Source organism: Manacus vitellinus, unplaced genomic scaffold (assembly GCF_001715985.3).
Source record: "Manacus vitellinus isolate BGI_N305 unplaced genomic scaffold, ASM171598v3 scaffold_8_pilon, whole genome shotgun sequence".
Taxonomy (NCBI): Eukaryota; Metazoa; Chordata; class Aves; order Passeriformes; family Pipridae; genus Manacus; species Manacus vitellinus.
In genome coordinates this window covers 2,396,370-2,414,188 of record NW_021940864.1, presented here as the reverse complement: position 1 = coordinate 2,414,188, position 17,819 = coordinate 2,396,370, and the positions used below count along the sequence as shown (strand labels likewise).

Genomic DNA, 17,819 nt, shown 5'->3' with positions numbered 1-17,819 from the left:
GACTAGTCCTGTCCCGGTCTCTCTGACTGAATGTACACTGGCTACTAGAGTGCAGGAAGAGTATTCCAGGAACACATCTCTTAAATTAGTCTCATCCAAAAGGAATCCAGTTAGTGCTCCAAAACCTCTCCACAACACAAATCAAAGCACTGTAAGTAGGGATGTTCAGAATGCTGGCTTCAGATACGCAGCCATGAACTGACAAACTAACATACTAACACAGCCACATCTTGCGGGTCTGGGGGGACAAGTTTTAGGAGTAACACTGGAACAATCTGACTGCACTGCTCAAAACCATTCTCACTGCCAAGTCTGCAAAACCCAGGCAAGAAGTGCCAGAAGGGGCTCACTCAAGAACAAAACAGTTGGTATGGAGAACAGATAAATACCCAAAAAGAGGGACTTTTCAAAACAAAAAAATCCAAACCCAAACTACACACACACACACACAAAACACACCCTACCAAAACAACTACAAACCCCTAACCTAACAAGCAATCAAAAAACCCCACAACCCAGAAAATCCAACCAACCAAGCCAATGCAAATAGGTAGCATCTCAGAAAAAGCAAACAGCAGGCAATTCACTTCTGGGTCACCAGAGAAGCAAGAGGTCTGAGACCCCTTAACCAAGATCTCTACCAGACATGAATACAATCTCAATTTCTACCAGTTATCATGCTACTAGGAATTAGCATGCTCACAGTAGTGACAGGAAAAGCAAACAGCTCCACAAGTACCACAACTTGCAGCCAGGTGTATTATCTTATATTATAGATTATATTGTATCTTACATTTATCTTATCTTTTTCTTTCCTAATCTGAAAGTCTTATTTGCTTCTCCATAAAGGTTCTCCTTTAGAGGAAAGGTTGGGAGATGAATAGAGAAAAAAACCTCTAGTCTTAGAATCTTTCTGTTGGATGCTCTCATTTCCTTCCTCAAGATGGAATTACGATGAAGAAAATGGGACAGATACTAATTTGGGCTTGCTCCACTGCTGGTTTCTACTCTGGAGATGGGATATATATATATGTACAAATTTCATAAGAACCACCTGAAAATTTCAGCTGCAGTCATATAACTGAATATACTTTCTGAAAAATTCAATTTTTTTTCTCCCAATAAAATAAAAAGATAAGTCGTTCCAAGAACTAACAAGCAGACAATGGTACTTCAGTCTGAAGCAGCAGCTACTTCTTAGTTAGCAATACTTGTACAAAAAAATATATATTTACTAGGCTGATGAAGAAAGATGGGTATTTATAGTAGATATTTAATACATCAGAGTATTTTTGTAATTAATGTAGTAATTAACACAACTTTGCGATGACGATGCTCTCGGTTTACATACCTGCACCGATCATGGTGATTGGAGATTCTATATATATCCATTCATCAGTATATATTCCAGAGTGAACAAAGATAAGTCCATCAAAATGAGCTTCTTGAACTCCACCAAGAGCATCCTCAATAGTATCATAATACTAGAAGAAAAGGGACAATTTTAGAGAAATGTCCATTTCCATTTAAATACAGATATCTAAATACTTTTAAGAACTGCTTTAGATACATACCAGCATATTTTCTCTTCCTTTGTATCTTGCAGGATTACTGTAGAAGTGTTCAGCAAAACCTGGCTTTACATGTGCTCCTTTGTACTGAAATAAGGAAAAAAGTCTGTGATAAGTTTGCAGGCAGGTGGGTCTGAATGCATGGACAAGAGATCTACTAATCCTCTCATTAACCAGCCATTTGCCAATATCAGTTTGTTCCAAGAAGTAAGGATCACATACTGAGCTCCCATACTAGGCACACGATTCAAAATGGCAACAATCAAAAATGGTCTGAGCCTAAGGGAGTGATCAACTAAACCTACTTACAGTAGGCCAACCTATTTACACAGCCAGGAGCCTTGAAACTGGCTGAGAGCTTCAAACACCTTATGCACTCCACAGCCACTGTTTTTACATCCATATCTTGATTCTCCAGCAGCTTGCCACAAAACAAACTGCATTTATATGGTGAGGAAAAGAGAACCCTATACCTTCGCTTGTGATGGAATAAACAAAGAAGCCAAGTCAAGCATTTGTCCTCAACAAGTTTCTGAATTTCATTAACCAAGGACACGCAGCATTGTTCGATTCACTCACCCTGATATTTCTCTTACTTATGTTTTTCAAATATCATGCCCAGTCATTCTTACAATAGCTCTGGAATTTTGGATTAGAGGTTCAATCACATGCCCTAAAGATAACTTGTTGAGCTGCAGTCACTGTGGAAGATGCACACAAATCTGATAACCAGCACACACACTGGTTTAGTAACAGACAACAACAACAACGTATTTGCAGTTTATTGGAAAACCACAGACCATGACAATCTTTTCCACAGAATTTCAGTGATGCAAAACACAAAGAAAACCAAGACAGAAGAGCTGGATGCTCAGGCACTTTACAATGTTGTGTCTCCCTAAAGTGTGCCTCAAAACAGGAAATAACTTCAGATTTCCCCCTACTGTGTAACACCAGAGGATCTCTCCCCACCTCCTCAGTCACATCGCCTTTTTTAAAGTCTAAACTCAAGCGAATCCCTATTGTCAACTCCATTTCACAAGTTGGTTTTTTTACTTTTATAAACATCTGTAAATTTGAACATAGACAAATACTACTCTTACCAGTTGCTGGAAGCTTTCTTTCCAGGGATTTGGATGTTCATATTCTTCTGGATTAATCTGATAAAATTTACCAGGTTCAGGATGCATCATGGGACGAGTGTACTCAAATACTTCCATATATAATCTTTTCCTGAGCAGAAGTGTCAAGCAAAAGAGAAAATTAATGCATTTCTGATTACTCTTTCATTTTCACGTAACACCAAAAGTTAAACCCCATTTTTTTTCTGGGATTTGCCAGTCTGACAGCGAATTTTACCAAGATCAGTACCCACCACTTAGACACTTCCAAAACCATTTTTCTGTTGTACTGACCTTTGTGTTTTTCTGAGAAAAATTTTGATGTGTTTCATGATTCAAGTGAAAAAGTTCTCAACGTGCAATTTCCATGAAGAAATTCAAGCGGTTAGTTACAGTGCTTGTGGAATCAGAGTCTAATTGCATATTAACTACAGCATTGCCTTACAAAAGTTAGTAGCACGAGAATAACAAACTTAAAACAAAGTGTGCCACCACCTCTTCCTCACCTTGCCAAAAAAAGACTGAAAAATGCATTCACAGAGAACAAATAATGCACTGTATTCCAAAAAGAGTTCATCAGTGAACAAATTACAGTGGTTTAAAAAGAAGAAAATGGCACACAGCAGTTGGATTCTTTTGATTAGTGCCAGAATGCAAATAATTGCAGTGTCTGAGCCTGTTGATATTAAGCCCAGACTTACAGGATGCCACTGAATCTCAGAAGCTGTAATTCATCTGACAAGACATCCCCAAAGCTGTCTTTAGGACAGAAAAAAAAAGGGGCATTTTTGTGATGTGATTTTATTCTTTTTCTTTTAGTCTTTATTTTTAAAAAAGCAGCCTAAGAAACATGTTATTTTTCCCTTATAAACAACTACAAATTTAGATCCTTTTTATTCAAACTCTCAATAACCCAGAGGAAGGGTGGATTCAAATGGGGGAAAACAGCCCCAACACCCAACCATTAAACAAAACAAACAAAAATCAAATCAAACCAAACAAACAAACAAACAAAATTTAAAAGTAACACTATACAAAGCTTGCATCTAACATTAAGAAATATTTTATTTCTTTTGCATCACAATTCCCACTGCAGCCTGCAAAGGGTTAAAGAGGGAAGAAGAAATGGCTACTGAAGGGATTGATTTTTTTAAAACATTGTTTAACTAGTATCTATACTACTAGAGAATCAAGTTTTACTGTTTAATACATACAATCAGACATTCATAAGTAACGAATAATGCTTAACTGAACCAGACACATTAAAATACAATTGGTTTTAATTCAACTAATTGTAACCAACATTTCAATTTTTCTATTGTACTGGCATCTTGAGCAGCACATCTAGTATTTCTGAAGATAATGAGGAATAGCTTTTCACTTACCACAAAATTGGATCGTTAGCCAGCTCACTGAAGCGTTTACACACACAAGCTGCTCTACAGAGATCCTGCTCCAGCAGGTAGGAGAAGATCTTTAGAACCACTTCATCTGGCAACTTCTCCTGAAGATACTGTTCTGCAGGTGCTGCTATTAAACAGTAATCGATATAAGATTATTGACATATTTAACCACCTCAAATTCTGACTGAAGTAGATTACCAACTTGTCACTTGAAAGATTTCCATTTAAAATGCCAATTATCTCAAAGCAGCCTTCCTTTCTTTTTTTTTTAAGCATGTTTCTTCTAAATCTGAAGGCAAAAAATCCAGAATAAGTTACAGACTTCAAGTCCTCTTTCCAAACATTTTTTTCACCTTTTTCTATTGGAGGAATCATTCTGTATATGACTGCAGATGTTAAGTAGGCTACTGTGCATGTTCCAGATATACTGGCTTTTCACTGCTACTACCTTCATTGTGATTCCATTAACCCACATTATCCATAAGATAATAATAATAATAATGCAGTCCCAAAGCCAAAATCTCTGCAAAATGCTTTCAAATACGAAAGAATTTACTCAGAAATAGTCACTATCTGGAAAAACTACTAGTAAAACTTCCTTGGTCTCCCACAAAGAAGACATTAGGAAAAGAGGTCACCTGGGATGTGGGAAACCAATACCCTGCAGTAAATCCAAAGTCTCCTCTTCCACTTACTCCTCTTTATGCTTTTTTTTTTTTCAAATCAAAAATCTAAACCAGAAGAAGTGTTAGTCTTGCCAGCTGTATTGCTACAGGGAGGCTGGAGAAAGTGGCATTCCCATGTCATTGTGTGGAGATGTGAGTGCACTTTATTAAACCCCTGCTCTTGGGCACACGGGCACTCCACATACACCAGTTCCTTTGGGAAACCCCCACCTGTATTTGTGTTCTCACAAGACCCTTCTCTGGCAGGTATCTTCAAAGCAGGTGAGTTCTGCTTGCACAGGTCACTTGTTTGGTCAACACCTTTAAGATCCTTTCTATGACCCTAAAGGCAGAGCCATACAGAACAGCTGCCAAAGTTTAGAGGATTTGTATGCAAGGCCTTAAAAGCTCTCATCTGCTAAATTCATAGCACAATTACATCCATGTAATGCTCCTTGCATCATTTATTTTCTCCTAGAACATCTGAATCCAAGGAGCAACAGGATTGTGATTTTGGCTACTACAAGAAGATTACTGAAGTGAGTTTAAGAAAGATAACTTACAAAATGGGAGGGAACAACATTCTGAAAAACAGTATCCCCGTGAGATTTCACCAGAAAAAAAAAAAGCAGCATCCCAGGACTTTCCTGGGAAAAGCTGCACAAATAAATACATTATTTCCAGCCATAGGAGAGAAAAAAGGAACTGCAAGGATCAGAACTGTGGCTTTATGAAGATGCTGAACCGTGGTCTGTAGACCACATCACCAGCACCTGTGTACTATGAGAGAACCAATTAGAGGTGTTTTTACAGGGTGCCATGCATACAGTCTCCAGTCAGACCAGGTAATAGAAATTCTAAAATATTACTGACTTTGCAGTGCCTTTCCCTGAACCTGTTCCTTGTTGCACCACTGTATGAATGTTCCCTTAGTGACTCCCAAATACTGATTTCCTCCAAGATGCCAGAAGGGCATTTATGCAGTTGACAGCTGCTCACAGCAGTATCACAGCTAACATTAAGTATAAGCTACAGGTACATGGCACTTCAATTCAACAAAAATCTATGCTGTACCAAAGTGGGAAGTGTCATCATTCCACATGCCCACAACTATTTGCTCCCATAGTATCCCCATCCTCCTACAAACTATTTTTTTACAATCAGATCCTTGTTTTGGTTCATTGCAAGCTACAGAAGTGCTACTATGGAACAAAAGGAAGGAGACAGGGATGAACATCCAGAAGTTGGCCAAAACAGTTCTCTTCAGCAATGGTATTATAATGTCAGATTACAAAATTATTTTTATTCAAAAAACAAAGCAAAAAAAGCCTTATGAGCCAGGCTAAAGCCAGTAAGTCAGTAAAACTTATGAAATGCAAGTAGTCTGGAAAGGTCTTATGCTCAAGAGACACCTGGGGAGCCCAAAGTCTGGAAATCAGAACAGCAGCCCATAAGGGGAATATGGGTGGGCATCACCAAAGAATGTCACATGCACAATCAATGCTGGTTTTTAAAAAGGTCTCTTTCCACTGGAGATATAAAGGTTCTTTCCTGTGTCAAACAGGCAGGAACAGTTAATTCTACAGTCCTAATTACCCTGGAAATGCATCATAGGGTAATTGGACATTGCTTCTGAATTCATCTTTTTGTGGTAGCTTTCCAGTTAGATGTAGAGATAGTCTTCTACTGTCTTATTGAAAGCTGAAATGTGATATTGCAAATGCAAGGCAGTAAATCCTCCCAAGTCTTCCATGACCTGTCTTCTCCTTTTAACACACAAATCCCTGAGGCATATAATTTGATCTTCTTCCCAAGACAATCAGTTACTTCAATAAGCAACCTGCAGATTTTTTTCTTCCTGTAAGGTTATATATGTTAGGACCTTGAATAATTCTTTATTGAAGAGGGAAGCTCACTAATGTAGTGCCTCCCACTGCTCCAAAGTTCATACTCCTGTTTTCCTCCCTAGGCCCTATCTCAAAAAGAAAATTGAAATCCAGATGTGTTTCCTTACTGCAAGGGACAAGGACCAACTTTGAAAGCGTCAAAGCATTTCCTGAAATAAAAAAAAATACTTTTAAAGGCCTCAGTAAACCCCCTCAAGCCCTGCAATTTTTCAAGCAGTATTTACATGGAAACTTAGGCACTGTTTTCAAAATGAAGATGATGATTTTACAGGTGTTTGCTATCCTCACTCAGCTTTATCCAAAATCCTGTAAAAGCGAGCAATTTAACTTAAATTGTCCTTCTGTTCAATTAAGTAGGGGTTGATTTAAAACTTCTCCACTTAAATCACCGATACAGTGATTACTAGGTGAAATTCTCCAGTATAACTTGAAAAAGCTGATTTGCTTCTTAATGTTACGACTCAAATTTCCTCTGCATCTAAGAGAGAACTACGTGCTTTTGTTCTATAAATCCACACTCCACATCTTGGGTATCTTTAAACAATGTCTCAAAGCAAGGATGCAATTGATGTGTTCTTCCTCTCAGTTTATAAAAATAAGCCAAAACCATTTAAAAGGCTTGTCTGGCCCCTAAATCAGAAAAATTAACATGCTCCTATTAATGACAGTTTTATGCCTATTGACAAAGTGAAGGTTAAGTACAAAATGCATATTCATATTAAAAAAACCCCACAGTTTTCCAAATAAGTGTCAAAACCAGACAAGAATAAAAATAAAAACAAAGTGCAAGAGGTCATCACCAATCTTTATCTTTGCTCTAACGTAAGTTGACAGTTGAACTATTTATGATTCAGTAAGTGCTAATGTACTGCACAACTGAAAATTAGAAACACATCTGGTTATGTCACTCTGTTTCCACAGGATATGCGTGAGGCTAATTCAGTTTCGGTTTTGATCATTTAGTAGATAGGAATTAGCAAAGTAATACCGAGACAAGGGGCAGGGAAAGCTGCCTGAAAGTGAATTGCCTTCTTTGTACAAAGACCAAGAATGCTACCCCAAAAATTCCAAATTGCAAATTATGTCTTGTATGGGTACCTTTTTTGTCCACTTTTGTGGAAAAGATGGAGACAAATAGCTTCTACTCTACAAGGAGGTATTTAGTAAAAAATCTTTTCTTGTTAAGAAGCAGAAATATGCCAGAAACATGGCATGTACTGTTCTGGGGAAAATATCTTATAAATCAATGGGAAAAGACAAAAATAAATTTAAAAAGTCAGTAAGTTCTGTAAACTATGAGTTATGCTTGTTCCTGATGTACAGTACAATCAATGAGTGATCCAGTAACCTGCAGTCTCAGTATGTACTGCAAAGCTGTAGTTCAGGGAAAAGGGAAATTTAAAATAGCAACACTCCCAGCAGAACTAAAGCTGAAATCAGTATTAAAATAAGGAGTAGTCTTCTGTTTTCCAACTACTGCCTCCACTCCAGTTGGAAACTACAATTGACTGGCATTTCTCTTTCGACTCCACCAAATTTTCCTCAACTCAGAGTTCACACAAAAAGGAATGGTTTTCCACCAAGACATTTTCCTGTGTTTCCAGTCCCATGCCTTCATTTCATCTACAGTTCTAAAATAAATCAACTGTACACAAGAATACACAATCTCCACTGATGAGGAAGTCTCATGCTTACAACTCAATTCCAACAGCTATCATTACCTATGCCAACAAAAAACAGGGTGGGAGGGGTTTGTGTGTTAAAATAAATCTCACCACAATCAACACTTGTAGAAATTTAGAGGAATCTCTCAGAAACTCAAGAAAGAAAATAACAAAACCCCATCACCTGTACTGGGAAAGAGATTAATTGCAAATCGGTTGTGGAGGACACTCCCTTGTTAGATTGTGACTGGTTTGAATACAATCTTAAAAGTAATATTGTAACAATTGTACAATTGTAACAACTACTCTGTTAATTCCATGCTAGAGAAGCCTCAACAATCCCCGTACTCTCCCCACACGAGCTCAAGAATTTAACAAAAGGAATGCACAGCGAAAGTGTGGAGAATTCCTTTGGAAATCAGTGTCATTTGTGCTGTAAGCTGTACCACAGGACTCAAGTAAAGCTACACACCTTCACTAAAGCAAAGAGGTGAGTAAAAGCACAATGAAAAATACAGCAAGAAAGTGAAATGACATGGAAAAAAGCCTAAGAACTGGCAAGAGAAACTGAGTCCGTGTCAAGATGACTTTGCACAGGGCTTCAGATAGCAAATCAGGAAATGAATCAAAGCAAAATGACACAGGCTGATGTCCAATTGGTTCTGGCTATTTCAAGGATATAAATCTGAGATTAAATGCTTCTTAAACAGCTGCTGAAATCAGGAGTTAATCAAAGAGAGGGAGAATGAAACAGAGCGGGAAAGAGACAGAGTTTGAAAGATAAAATCTACACTATGGAGAAGGTGAGGAGCCAGAAAGAGCAGACCTCAACAGAAGCAATGAAAACAGACCAAAGCCTTGAGCCAACTGCTCAGTTTTAGTTTACAATATTAAGGGAGACATGGATTAAAAAAAAAAAAAACCAAAAAAAACCAACCAAACCAAAAACCAAGAAAAGCAACAGAAACCACATCAATGGGAGCTGGCGAGCATTGGTGTTGATTTTCCAGGGAGAAGTGGCAGCAGATCTCCTGGAACCAAAGAGTGTGTCGAGAAACAAAAAGGTATAGAAGCAGAGAGACTGAAAACTACACAGAGAAAAAGTACAAGTAGGGTATGTGTGCCTGTGTATATCTATGATGTGGGTACACACAAAATACACACACAATATAATTATATATGTGTGCCTATTATACCATGTACATATACTGTAGCTGTGTGCAAAAGTATATGCACATCTATATATATAGGCACATGCATATTTTTATTTAAAAACACACAAACTCTCTCCACAATTAAGTGCTATAATAACATACCAGAACTACGTCTAAACAACACCACCAATAGGAGAAATGGTAAGTAAGGCACCATTACAGCCTTACTGCTCCCAACAGTAACTTAGATACAACTACACAGCATTGTGAGGAGAATAAAAAACAACCAAAACCTGCCTGCAGTGAAGCAGACAGACTAACGAATCAGATTCTAAAAATTCTGATTAAAATCATCATTCCAAATTTGAACTTCAGAACAAGCCAGTTTTGGGGATTTTCCACTACTGTTTCTTAGCTGGAGAGCACATAGGAAAGGTTAAGTTTGGGGGTGATGTGTGGGGTTGCATGTGAAGCTAAACTGTCCTTCTCTCTCACCCCATTTTTAGTACAAAGTTATTACCTGATAAATCCTGGGATTTTCCAGATACTCTAGCACGTTTTGCTCGGTGGCCAAAGTTTTCAGTAGCTGAAGTGGAGGCACCCTTTAGTGAAATAAATAAGAATTAGTTCAGCCACTAGGTAACTTGTGAAAAATACTAAATTAGTATCATATTCTTGAATCAGTAAGATTTCCTTTACAATTAAAAACAAAGAAGTTACCTCCATACTGCTCTTTGTAGGGCAAGCTGTTCTTTTAGGTAGAAGAGTTTTTCTGCGAAGTTGGTATGGACTATTTTGTGCACCAGGACCTGATTCTTCTGCAACCATATCTGCAGGTACATCATCATCTGTAAACAAAAAAAGAAATTTGATCATTGGAATTTTAATTTTGTTTTATACCAGGAAAATGCTTCAGAAATTTTCTGGTAAGTCAGGAGGGTGGGGAGGAAGTGCAAGAGAACAGAAAAGCTCTAGTCAAAAAAAAAAACAAACCAAAAAAACCCAGAATATACACAGCATACATAAAGCTACATGAGACACCTAGGCTTTTGGTTTCTCTGCAAGCATTTAATTCACTACACTAATTCCACCACCTCATTACCTCAAATTTTTCACCTAACACAATCAGCAGAACAAGGAACACGGGATTTCAATTATTAACTAGATGTTATCAAGAAATCCTTTAGTAAACATAACATTTAGAACAAAACTCAAGGCAGAATTTTCCTCTAACATTTCAGGAATAGCCCAGGACAGCATACAGAACCTTCTGTAAAATAGAGGTAGCTTTAAATACATCCTCTTCACCTAAATTATACGTTAGAAAACTAAGAGTATATTTTCTCCCTGCCCCCTAAAAAAAGAAGTGCAGAAAGTGTGATGAGAATAATTTTAAAATTTTTGATTCACTACTTTCAGTTTTCTCTATTCATATATTTATGGAACATACTTGAAATAAGCAAGGAATAATTACTTATCACTGCATGTCCTATAACCAGCATTACATTATAAAGTTACAAGAATTTTAAAAAGGCCAGGAAAAAACCCCAAACAAAAAACCCAAGAAAATAAATTTAAGCCAACTCCACTGAAGTAAAAGGTATACTTTTTGCAGGTGCTTAACTGTGAGAAAAAAATTTTGGATTTCCTTTTCATTTAATTGGTCTTTTGTTCTTAAACTGGGCAAAATGTGATGTGGAAGTGATAGCTAGAAAAGCAGTGCTGCAGAGCCAGCAGTTTTCCTAAATATATTAGGTTGAGAAGAGATTGATGTAAAAAAAAAAAAAAAAGCCACAAAAAAGCCCCAATAACCCACCATAAAACTCCCCTACCCTTCCAATATTAAAGTAATTTGTTTAAAACACAAAGAAACAACTCTAAAGAGACTCTCTTACATTTCAAAATCTTAATATCATGATTTTCCTAAGGGGTTTTTGGTTTAACAATAATTACAAAACTGGATTACACATACAATCAAAACAATAAAACTCTGAGAGAAAAACCCCCCACACTAATTCAGCGTCCTCCTCCTCTCTTATGGTGCCATTTTTTTCTGTTCCTTAACTGGTATTTATAAATTGCAACCTTGCCATGTACCGTAACAGATCACAACACTGCCAGGACATCTAATTGAGGACAGAATCTGGTACAAAGATGAAGTTCACTGGTGGTACATGTGCAACTTCACACAGGCAGTTCAAAGCAATCTAGGAGAGCTTCAGCAGCTCATCAATCCACCTGGAAACCAACCTGCAAGTACCACCTCCGTGATCAGCTTTTGGCCAGCCCAGCACAGCCACGAGGGGACAAGACCACATGACTGGCAAGAACCACCACCCCCTTTTGCAGCACAGGTTTTAGGGACAGAAGTGAATGGTGGAACTTCTACCAAGACCCACCACCTTTTAAAACAGAGACACCTCTGTAACTTCACCTACAAGATGGCTCAGTCTTCCTGTCTGCTGCTTACAGAGCACACCTCACTGTCAGCTGAACACTTCTCTACCTCAGAAGCCTAAGTAATCATGAATTATGTAAAAAAACCTAAAGAACACTGACACATGACCAGCAGTGTTTTCTTGTGGAGTGTCTGGCCCAGTGTTGGCATTGTGTGCCTGTGGGAGATTGCTGACCTAAGAGCAGACCCACTGCATGCTCATGATTCAGTCGCCTGGTTTTACCTGTTTCTTTTCATCCCTGATCAAAAACACCCCACCAATTTCACAAGATATCAACAGGCAGAAGATAGAAGCCTCCCCTGGCACACCAGAGCTGAAAAAGAAGCAGAGGGTGTAAAGCAGGCCCTGCCAGGAAAAATTCAGGCACCACCACCAGTCCGAAGGCTCTCTCATAGCAAAACACCAAACATACTCAAACATCGCCACACAGATCTACTCTGCACTGCTTGTTTCTATTTTAAATTTGATACAGTAATTATGATTTCTGTTGCTAATATCTTCCAGAATCTAACCAGGGACTTTGAGTGCTGTGTCTTAAAGCCTCCACTGCTCCCCTACTTTGCATTAAAGACACAAGATGACTGTCAGCAGAGCTGGTTTTTCCCCCCTATTCTGGATGGTCGGTACAATAGTTCAAAATTGCCACATGAGACACAGCAAAAGCATCATAAGCAAAGACAACAGGAAAAAGAGAAAAATAAAAATCAAAGCACAGAATTTTGATCCCTCAATAGGTGATGAAAAGGGCACAGATAAACCCCAATCAGGTCTTCAGAAGTAAACCCATGGAGGCCACAAAGGACAAAACATATTAGTGCTGGAAAGAGAAGGCAGAAGCCTGAGGGGGAAAATGGCAGTAAAGGTCAGTTTGGCTGAAACACTGAAGGACTGGGTAAGCAGAAGAGAAATGTATTCATTTTCTTGCAGTGGTTTTAGGAAGATGGCAGGAGTCCTGCTCAAAGATCACTTTTCTAGTACAGATGACATTAAGGGATATGCACACGTTCACTCACGCTCACCGCGGGTATTAGAAGAATTAAAATCTTCCTTTTTCCATTTGAACAGCAAGCAAGACGAGGGAAGGGGAGCAAGGGAAAGCAAGAATCAACACAGCATGGGAGGCAGAAGGGTGCCCAGCACACATGAGCCAAGGTGCCCTTCACTGCTGAGCGGTGCCAGCCTGGGGGCACCGGTCCATGTGGCCGTGCACCTGGAACGTAGGGTGACACAGGTTCCTGTATTGTGAGAGCAGCTCACAGGGAGAAGGTGCTTCAGGAGCCAAGATCCTCTGGCCTGGCCCTGCCCCCAACCTACTGACAGGTTGACACGTCACCTGCACAAGTGACGTGCTTATGGAAGGATAACCACAGTCAGGTGAGCTGGATGACATCCTTCTCACCAGCAGTTTTTGCCACACATCTGAGAGGCTTCTGCACAGATGATTTCTGACACTTCAGGAACAACAACTGATCGTGTTTTTCCAAGTGCAGCCTGTGTACTGCCAAGTGGAACGCTACCAAGAAACCTGAAGGTCTTGAGTGATCCTTTACAGCAGTAGCCTCAGTGCTTGTTTTTAGCCTTCCAAACGCTCCCTGCAAGCTCTGAACAGACTAAACCAGCTACAGGGGGAGCCTTCAGAGAAATGTTGCTCACAAAGTAGTATTTCCCCAACACAGCACATCATCCTTCCCTGAGCAAGCAATGTAACAACTCTTAAAAAATACTGAGAACTCCAAGAGCTCTATTTTGAAAATCCTTCCCTAAAAACCACTTAAACGTATGCTGTTTCAAAGCAGAAAAATCTATTTTAAAATACAGAACTTCAGTGCCTCCAAAATATTATTTTGAAAAACCTTATTTTGAAGTGTGTCAGCTAAACATACATAGAAAGCATTATAATCACATTTGTCAATGACAGAAGCATAGAAGTCAATAAACAAATTTGGAAGAATGTGTGTGTAATATTAATATCCTCATACAAATAAATACCTGCTGAAATGACTGCCAGATGCTGTCACAGTCTTAACCAAGCCATATACATCTGCAGTTTTTAAGACATTAAATTGAATCTGCTCTCAAATAAATATTTACCTGAATATTTTACACCAATCGTATTGTATAGTAAGATAAAATAATTTCAAACAAAATCATGTTAATTGAACTTTGTGACACTGACAGGTCAAAACCTAAATTTAAATTAATCAGTTCATAGTGCAAAATGACTCTTGAAACCTGAACCATATACAAGCTTTAAGACTCACAAAAGACCAGTAAGGGCAAATACTGCCATGAGGGAAAGAAAAGAAATCTGCCATTCTGGCAACTGCTATAATCAGTCAAGACTGCTTTGCCTTTCCACAAATGCTATGGAAGTGAGTACATTAAAATAAAGAAAAAAATTAAAATGACACAATCGACTTCTTCTGTTTCATGAAGACATTTTAAGTTACAGAAAAGTGACAAAGGGTTGTCAAAATAGTTTATTTACTGGGAAAAAAAAACCAAACAAAAACCAAAACCACCTACAGATTACTTCTAGTGAAAGTTCATCACGTCAGCAACACCTTTTCCAAAACATGTGCATATGATGTAGTTTCATTTCTACCTTATATGTGTTCCATTAATATTTCCAAAAATCATCTTACATATAAATGACAAGTAGAGTGAAGATAGTAAGGTTGATAAAGCTTCTTTTTTTTTTTAAAGGTATTAAACCCCCCCAAATTGACTCATTGACTCACCAGCTGAAAAGGAAACAAGGGGGGCTCAAGGGAGGCAGCTCATATACTAACCTGTAGGATTTAAATCACTTCAGTTTTAACATTGCAGCCTCCCATCTTTGTGCTAATTTTCCACATCTTCTCCAAATGGGGCAGGAGGAACAAAACAAACCAAACAAAAAGATTTGTAGTCAAGAGAAGCAAAAGACTGGGGGTGGCAGATATTTGCAGACAGACACAGCATTGAAATTGTTCCTGCAGACTGGGGGAAGAAAGTAGTGGGAAACATAACCAACCAGTTTTAAAATAGAAAAATCCAAATCAAACTGGGAGTAGATCCTAGAAAAACAGCTCTGAAAAATAAAGTTAATCCATATTGAACCTATTTGAATGAAGCCATAATTCATCTTGCCTATCAAACAAATTTCAACAGTAACAAGAGTTCATTACACAGTGTCTTTAAGTAGAACTAGTACAACTTCAGAATGAAATAATAAACTATTAAGATAAAAAAACCCCAATACTGTCAGTCTTCTTAATTAGAAGAAAATCTGAGTAAAGCAACTAAAATGTGAACTGATACAGTTCACTTGCTTTGGGTAGACCGAATCTTGCCATAAATTTGGCAAAACATGGATAAGGCATAGTGCCAACCTGGGAGATGACAGTTCCAAATACCTCATTGCTGGATTAGTTCAAAATTGCAACAGAGAAGAACAAGTTTAAGGGAGTAAAGAAGGAAGGTACACCCAACAGAACCAGCAATAATGGCCAAAAAACTTACAGAACACAAATACAAGGCAGGAGTTCTGTATTTGCACATACAGAACATTAACATCTCTGTAACAAACTGTCCACACAAAAAATAAGCAGAACACACCCACCCACCATTTTTCTTTAAGGAGCAAAGTCTCTGGGAGTGAGCTGTTAAATAAATGTATGTAGCAGTGGTGTGACTGACACTCATCCTGTGTCCTTGCAAACACTCCCAACAAGTGGCTGACACTCAAAAGCAGACACAGTACCAAAACATGAAAGATACTGAGTAAAGAAATTGTACGTTCTACTCTGCATCTCAGAGCAAAGGTTTCTCACACTAGTAGAGGCTTTCCCATGGATTCCAGACAGCATTTGAGGGTTAGTTTAAATTATGGATGGCTTAAGGTTGCTTTTGAAAACCACTAGCTAGGAATACCACTCCCATGAAGGGAAGAAGAAGAAAAAAAAAATACAAGAGTGAGAAAAATGACGTGCAAACGTCATTGAGCCCAGATTCAATGTGTCCTCAGGCAGGAGCATTTTGGTGGTCCTTCACTGTCAAGTTCCACTTCTCCAAAGTGAATTTCTAAAAAAACCAAAACCAAATAAAAAGCCCCCAAAAAAACAAGAGGCATGTATAGAGCTATTCCCTTCATTTTATGTTTCATTTTAAAAATACAATATTAAAATAAGAAATAGCTGCAAATTCATTTACTACTAACACCAAAGAGTTTAATAAATACTGTAATATATTTACATTATCATTAAGAAAAGAAACCCTGCAGTATTTTCCCAAGTAAGATCCAAAGCAGCTCAAGTCACAGAAAGGTAAAATCTAAGAGGTGGTATTTTTGTAAGGTTCTAATGGCACTGCTCAACGAGAAGGATTAACCTCTGACAGGAGTCAAAGCTGGTTGGAACTGGAAGAGACCCTGCAAGAAAAAGATTCAGAGACAGATCTCCACTCAGAGCAGCTCTCAGCTGGGAAAGGGGACAGACCTAACATTAAAAATGTATGCTTTCTTAAAGACTACAGAAAGATCAGACTTGCCGAACACCATATGGGATGAAGAGGTTTTGCCTTCTGGGAAGCAACAACTAGACACAATAACCATTACTGACTACTAGAATATTTTAAATACACATACAATTTCTTACTGATAATAAACCAGAGATACATAACACTACACAAGCCTACTGTAACTTGTACCAGTTTATTTAATAAACAAAAAGTATTTGCAATACCTTGAATTTTTCCTGTATAGAAACTCTTTCTTAAATTGAAAGAGGAAAAAAGTTATGCTTAAGCTAAAAGTCTCAGTACTTGTACAGAGCAAAAGAAAAACCCACATAACATACCACCCTCACCCCAAGAACCAAACAGCACCTTTCTGGAATTTACATTTCAAGCTTTTAAACATTGATACCCAAATGAGACATTGGAAATAGGTCGTGCAGTCATCATGGCCTAAAAAAGAGTAAGAATAGATCAGACACTCAAACTCTACCTGTATTTGTTCAAAAGCTCGTGTTAGTTTTACAGCACATGTAAATTATTTTCTACAGGGAGAAAAGCAACTACTTCTAGCTACACTGAGAGTTTCTTAAGGCTTAGATTATTTCTTGTGTTAAATAAAAGTTAATTTCCCTGAGAGGCTAAGAATCTGATCTTTTCTCCTCAGCACACTTTGAAGCCCACCACAGCAATGCTCACGTAGGTCTCTCAAATCACATGGGAGAGAAAACACTCCCTCAAAGGTCTGTCAGGTCAAGTGGCACCCTCGAAATGCTGCACATGCTAAAACACAGCTTACACAGCAAGGCACAAACTTCAGTTCTTAGAGCTGGCACAAACCAGACAAAGTGAAAGGAGACAACTGGGAAAGAAACTGGCTGCAAGCCCAAAACTTGTCCCCACCTGTTTTTCTTAAAAAATTATCAACAGTCACAAACAGCTATTCACATCTTTAAACCTCATTCAGTACAGAGTTCATGGTCCAAAACCATGTAGCACAAAAACCATGTGTGAACACTAGTTAAAAACCCCTCCAGGTACTCCAGAGTATTTTCCTTTTCACAAGTCAGGAGTAAAAAGTGGTAACTAGGATTTGATGAAAAATTCTGGTTTCTTTCCACAACCACACCTCCAAAAGAGATATTTAACATCAGGTAAAAGACTGAATTTCTAAAGAAGTACATTAACATGCACATTTTTATTAGACATACAGAATAACTGTGCAACTACCTACATACTTGAGCTGCTTGTTAGATAACTCATTTTAGAGAGGGAAGAAAAAGATCTTTTTCTTAGAATAAGCAGCTCTAACCATCAGCACTAGCATGTAGAACTGATGAACCAGAATAAGGAGACAGATTTTTTTTTAATTATATTGTTT

At 38.2% G+C, this 17,819-nt stretch overlaps 1 protein-coding gene across 2 annotated transcripts in view; it reads right to left on the bottom strand.

Moving 5' to 3' along the window:
* FBXO11 (F-box protein 11) overlaps positions 1-10,328 on the bottom strand; it is a 36,635-nt gene extending 26,307 nt beyond the window's left edge. The window contains exons 1-6 of one of the 2 annotated variants that reach the window (XM_018085128.2): positions 10,206-10,328; positions 10,006-10,087; positions 4,078-4,222; positions 2,675-2,804; positions 1,575-1,658; positions 1,352-1,484 (exon numbers count right to left, since the gene is read on the bottom strand). In XM_018085128.2, coding sequence (XP_017940617.1) covers positions 1,352-1,484; positions 1,575-1,658; positions 2,675-2,804; positions 4,078-4,222; positions 10,006-10,087; positions 10,206-10,313 — 682 coding nt within the window. In that variant the 5' untranslated portion in view covers positions 10,314-10,328. The remainder of the gene's footprint in view (positions 1-1,351; positions 1,485-1,574; positions 1,659-2,674; positions 2,805-4,077; positions 4,223-10,005; positions 10,088-10,205) is intronic. The other variant, XM_018085129.2, reaches the window with a different exon arrangement.
* Positions 10,329-17,819: the final 7,491 nt, after the last annotated feature.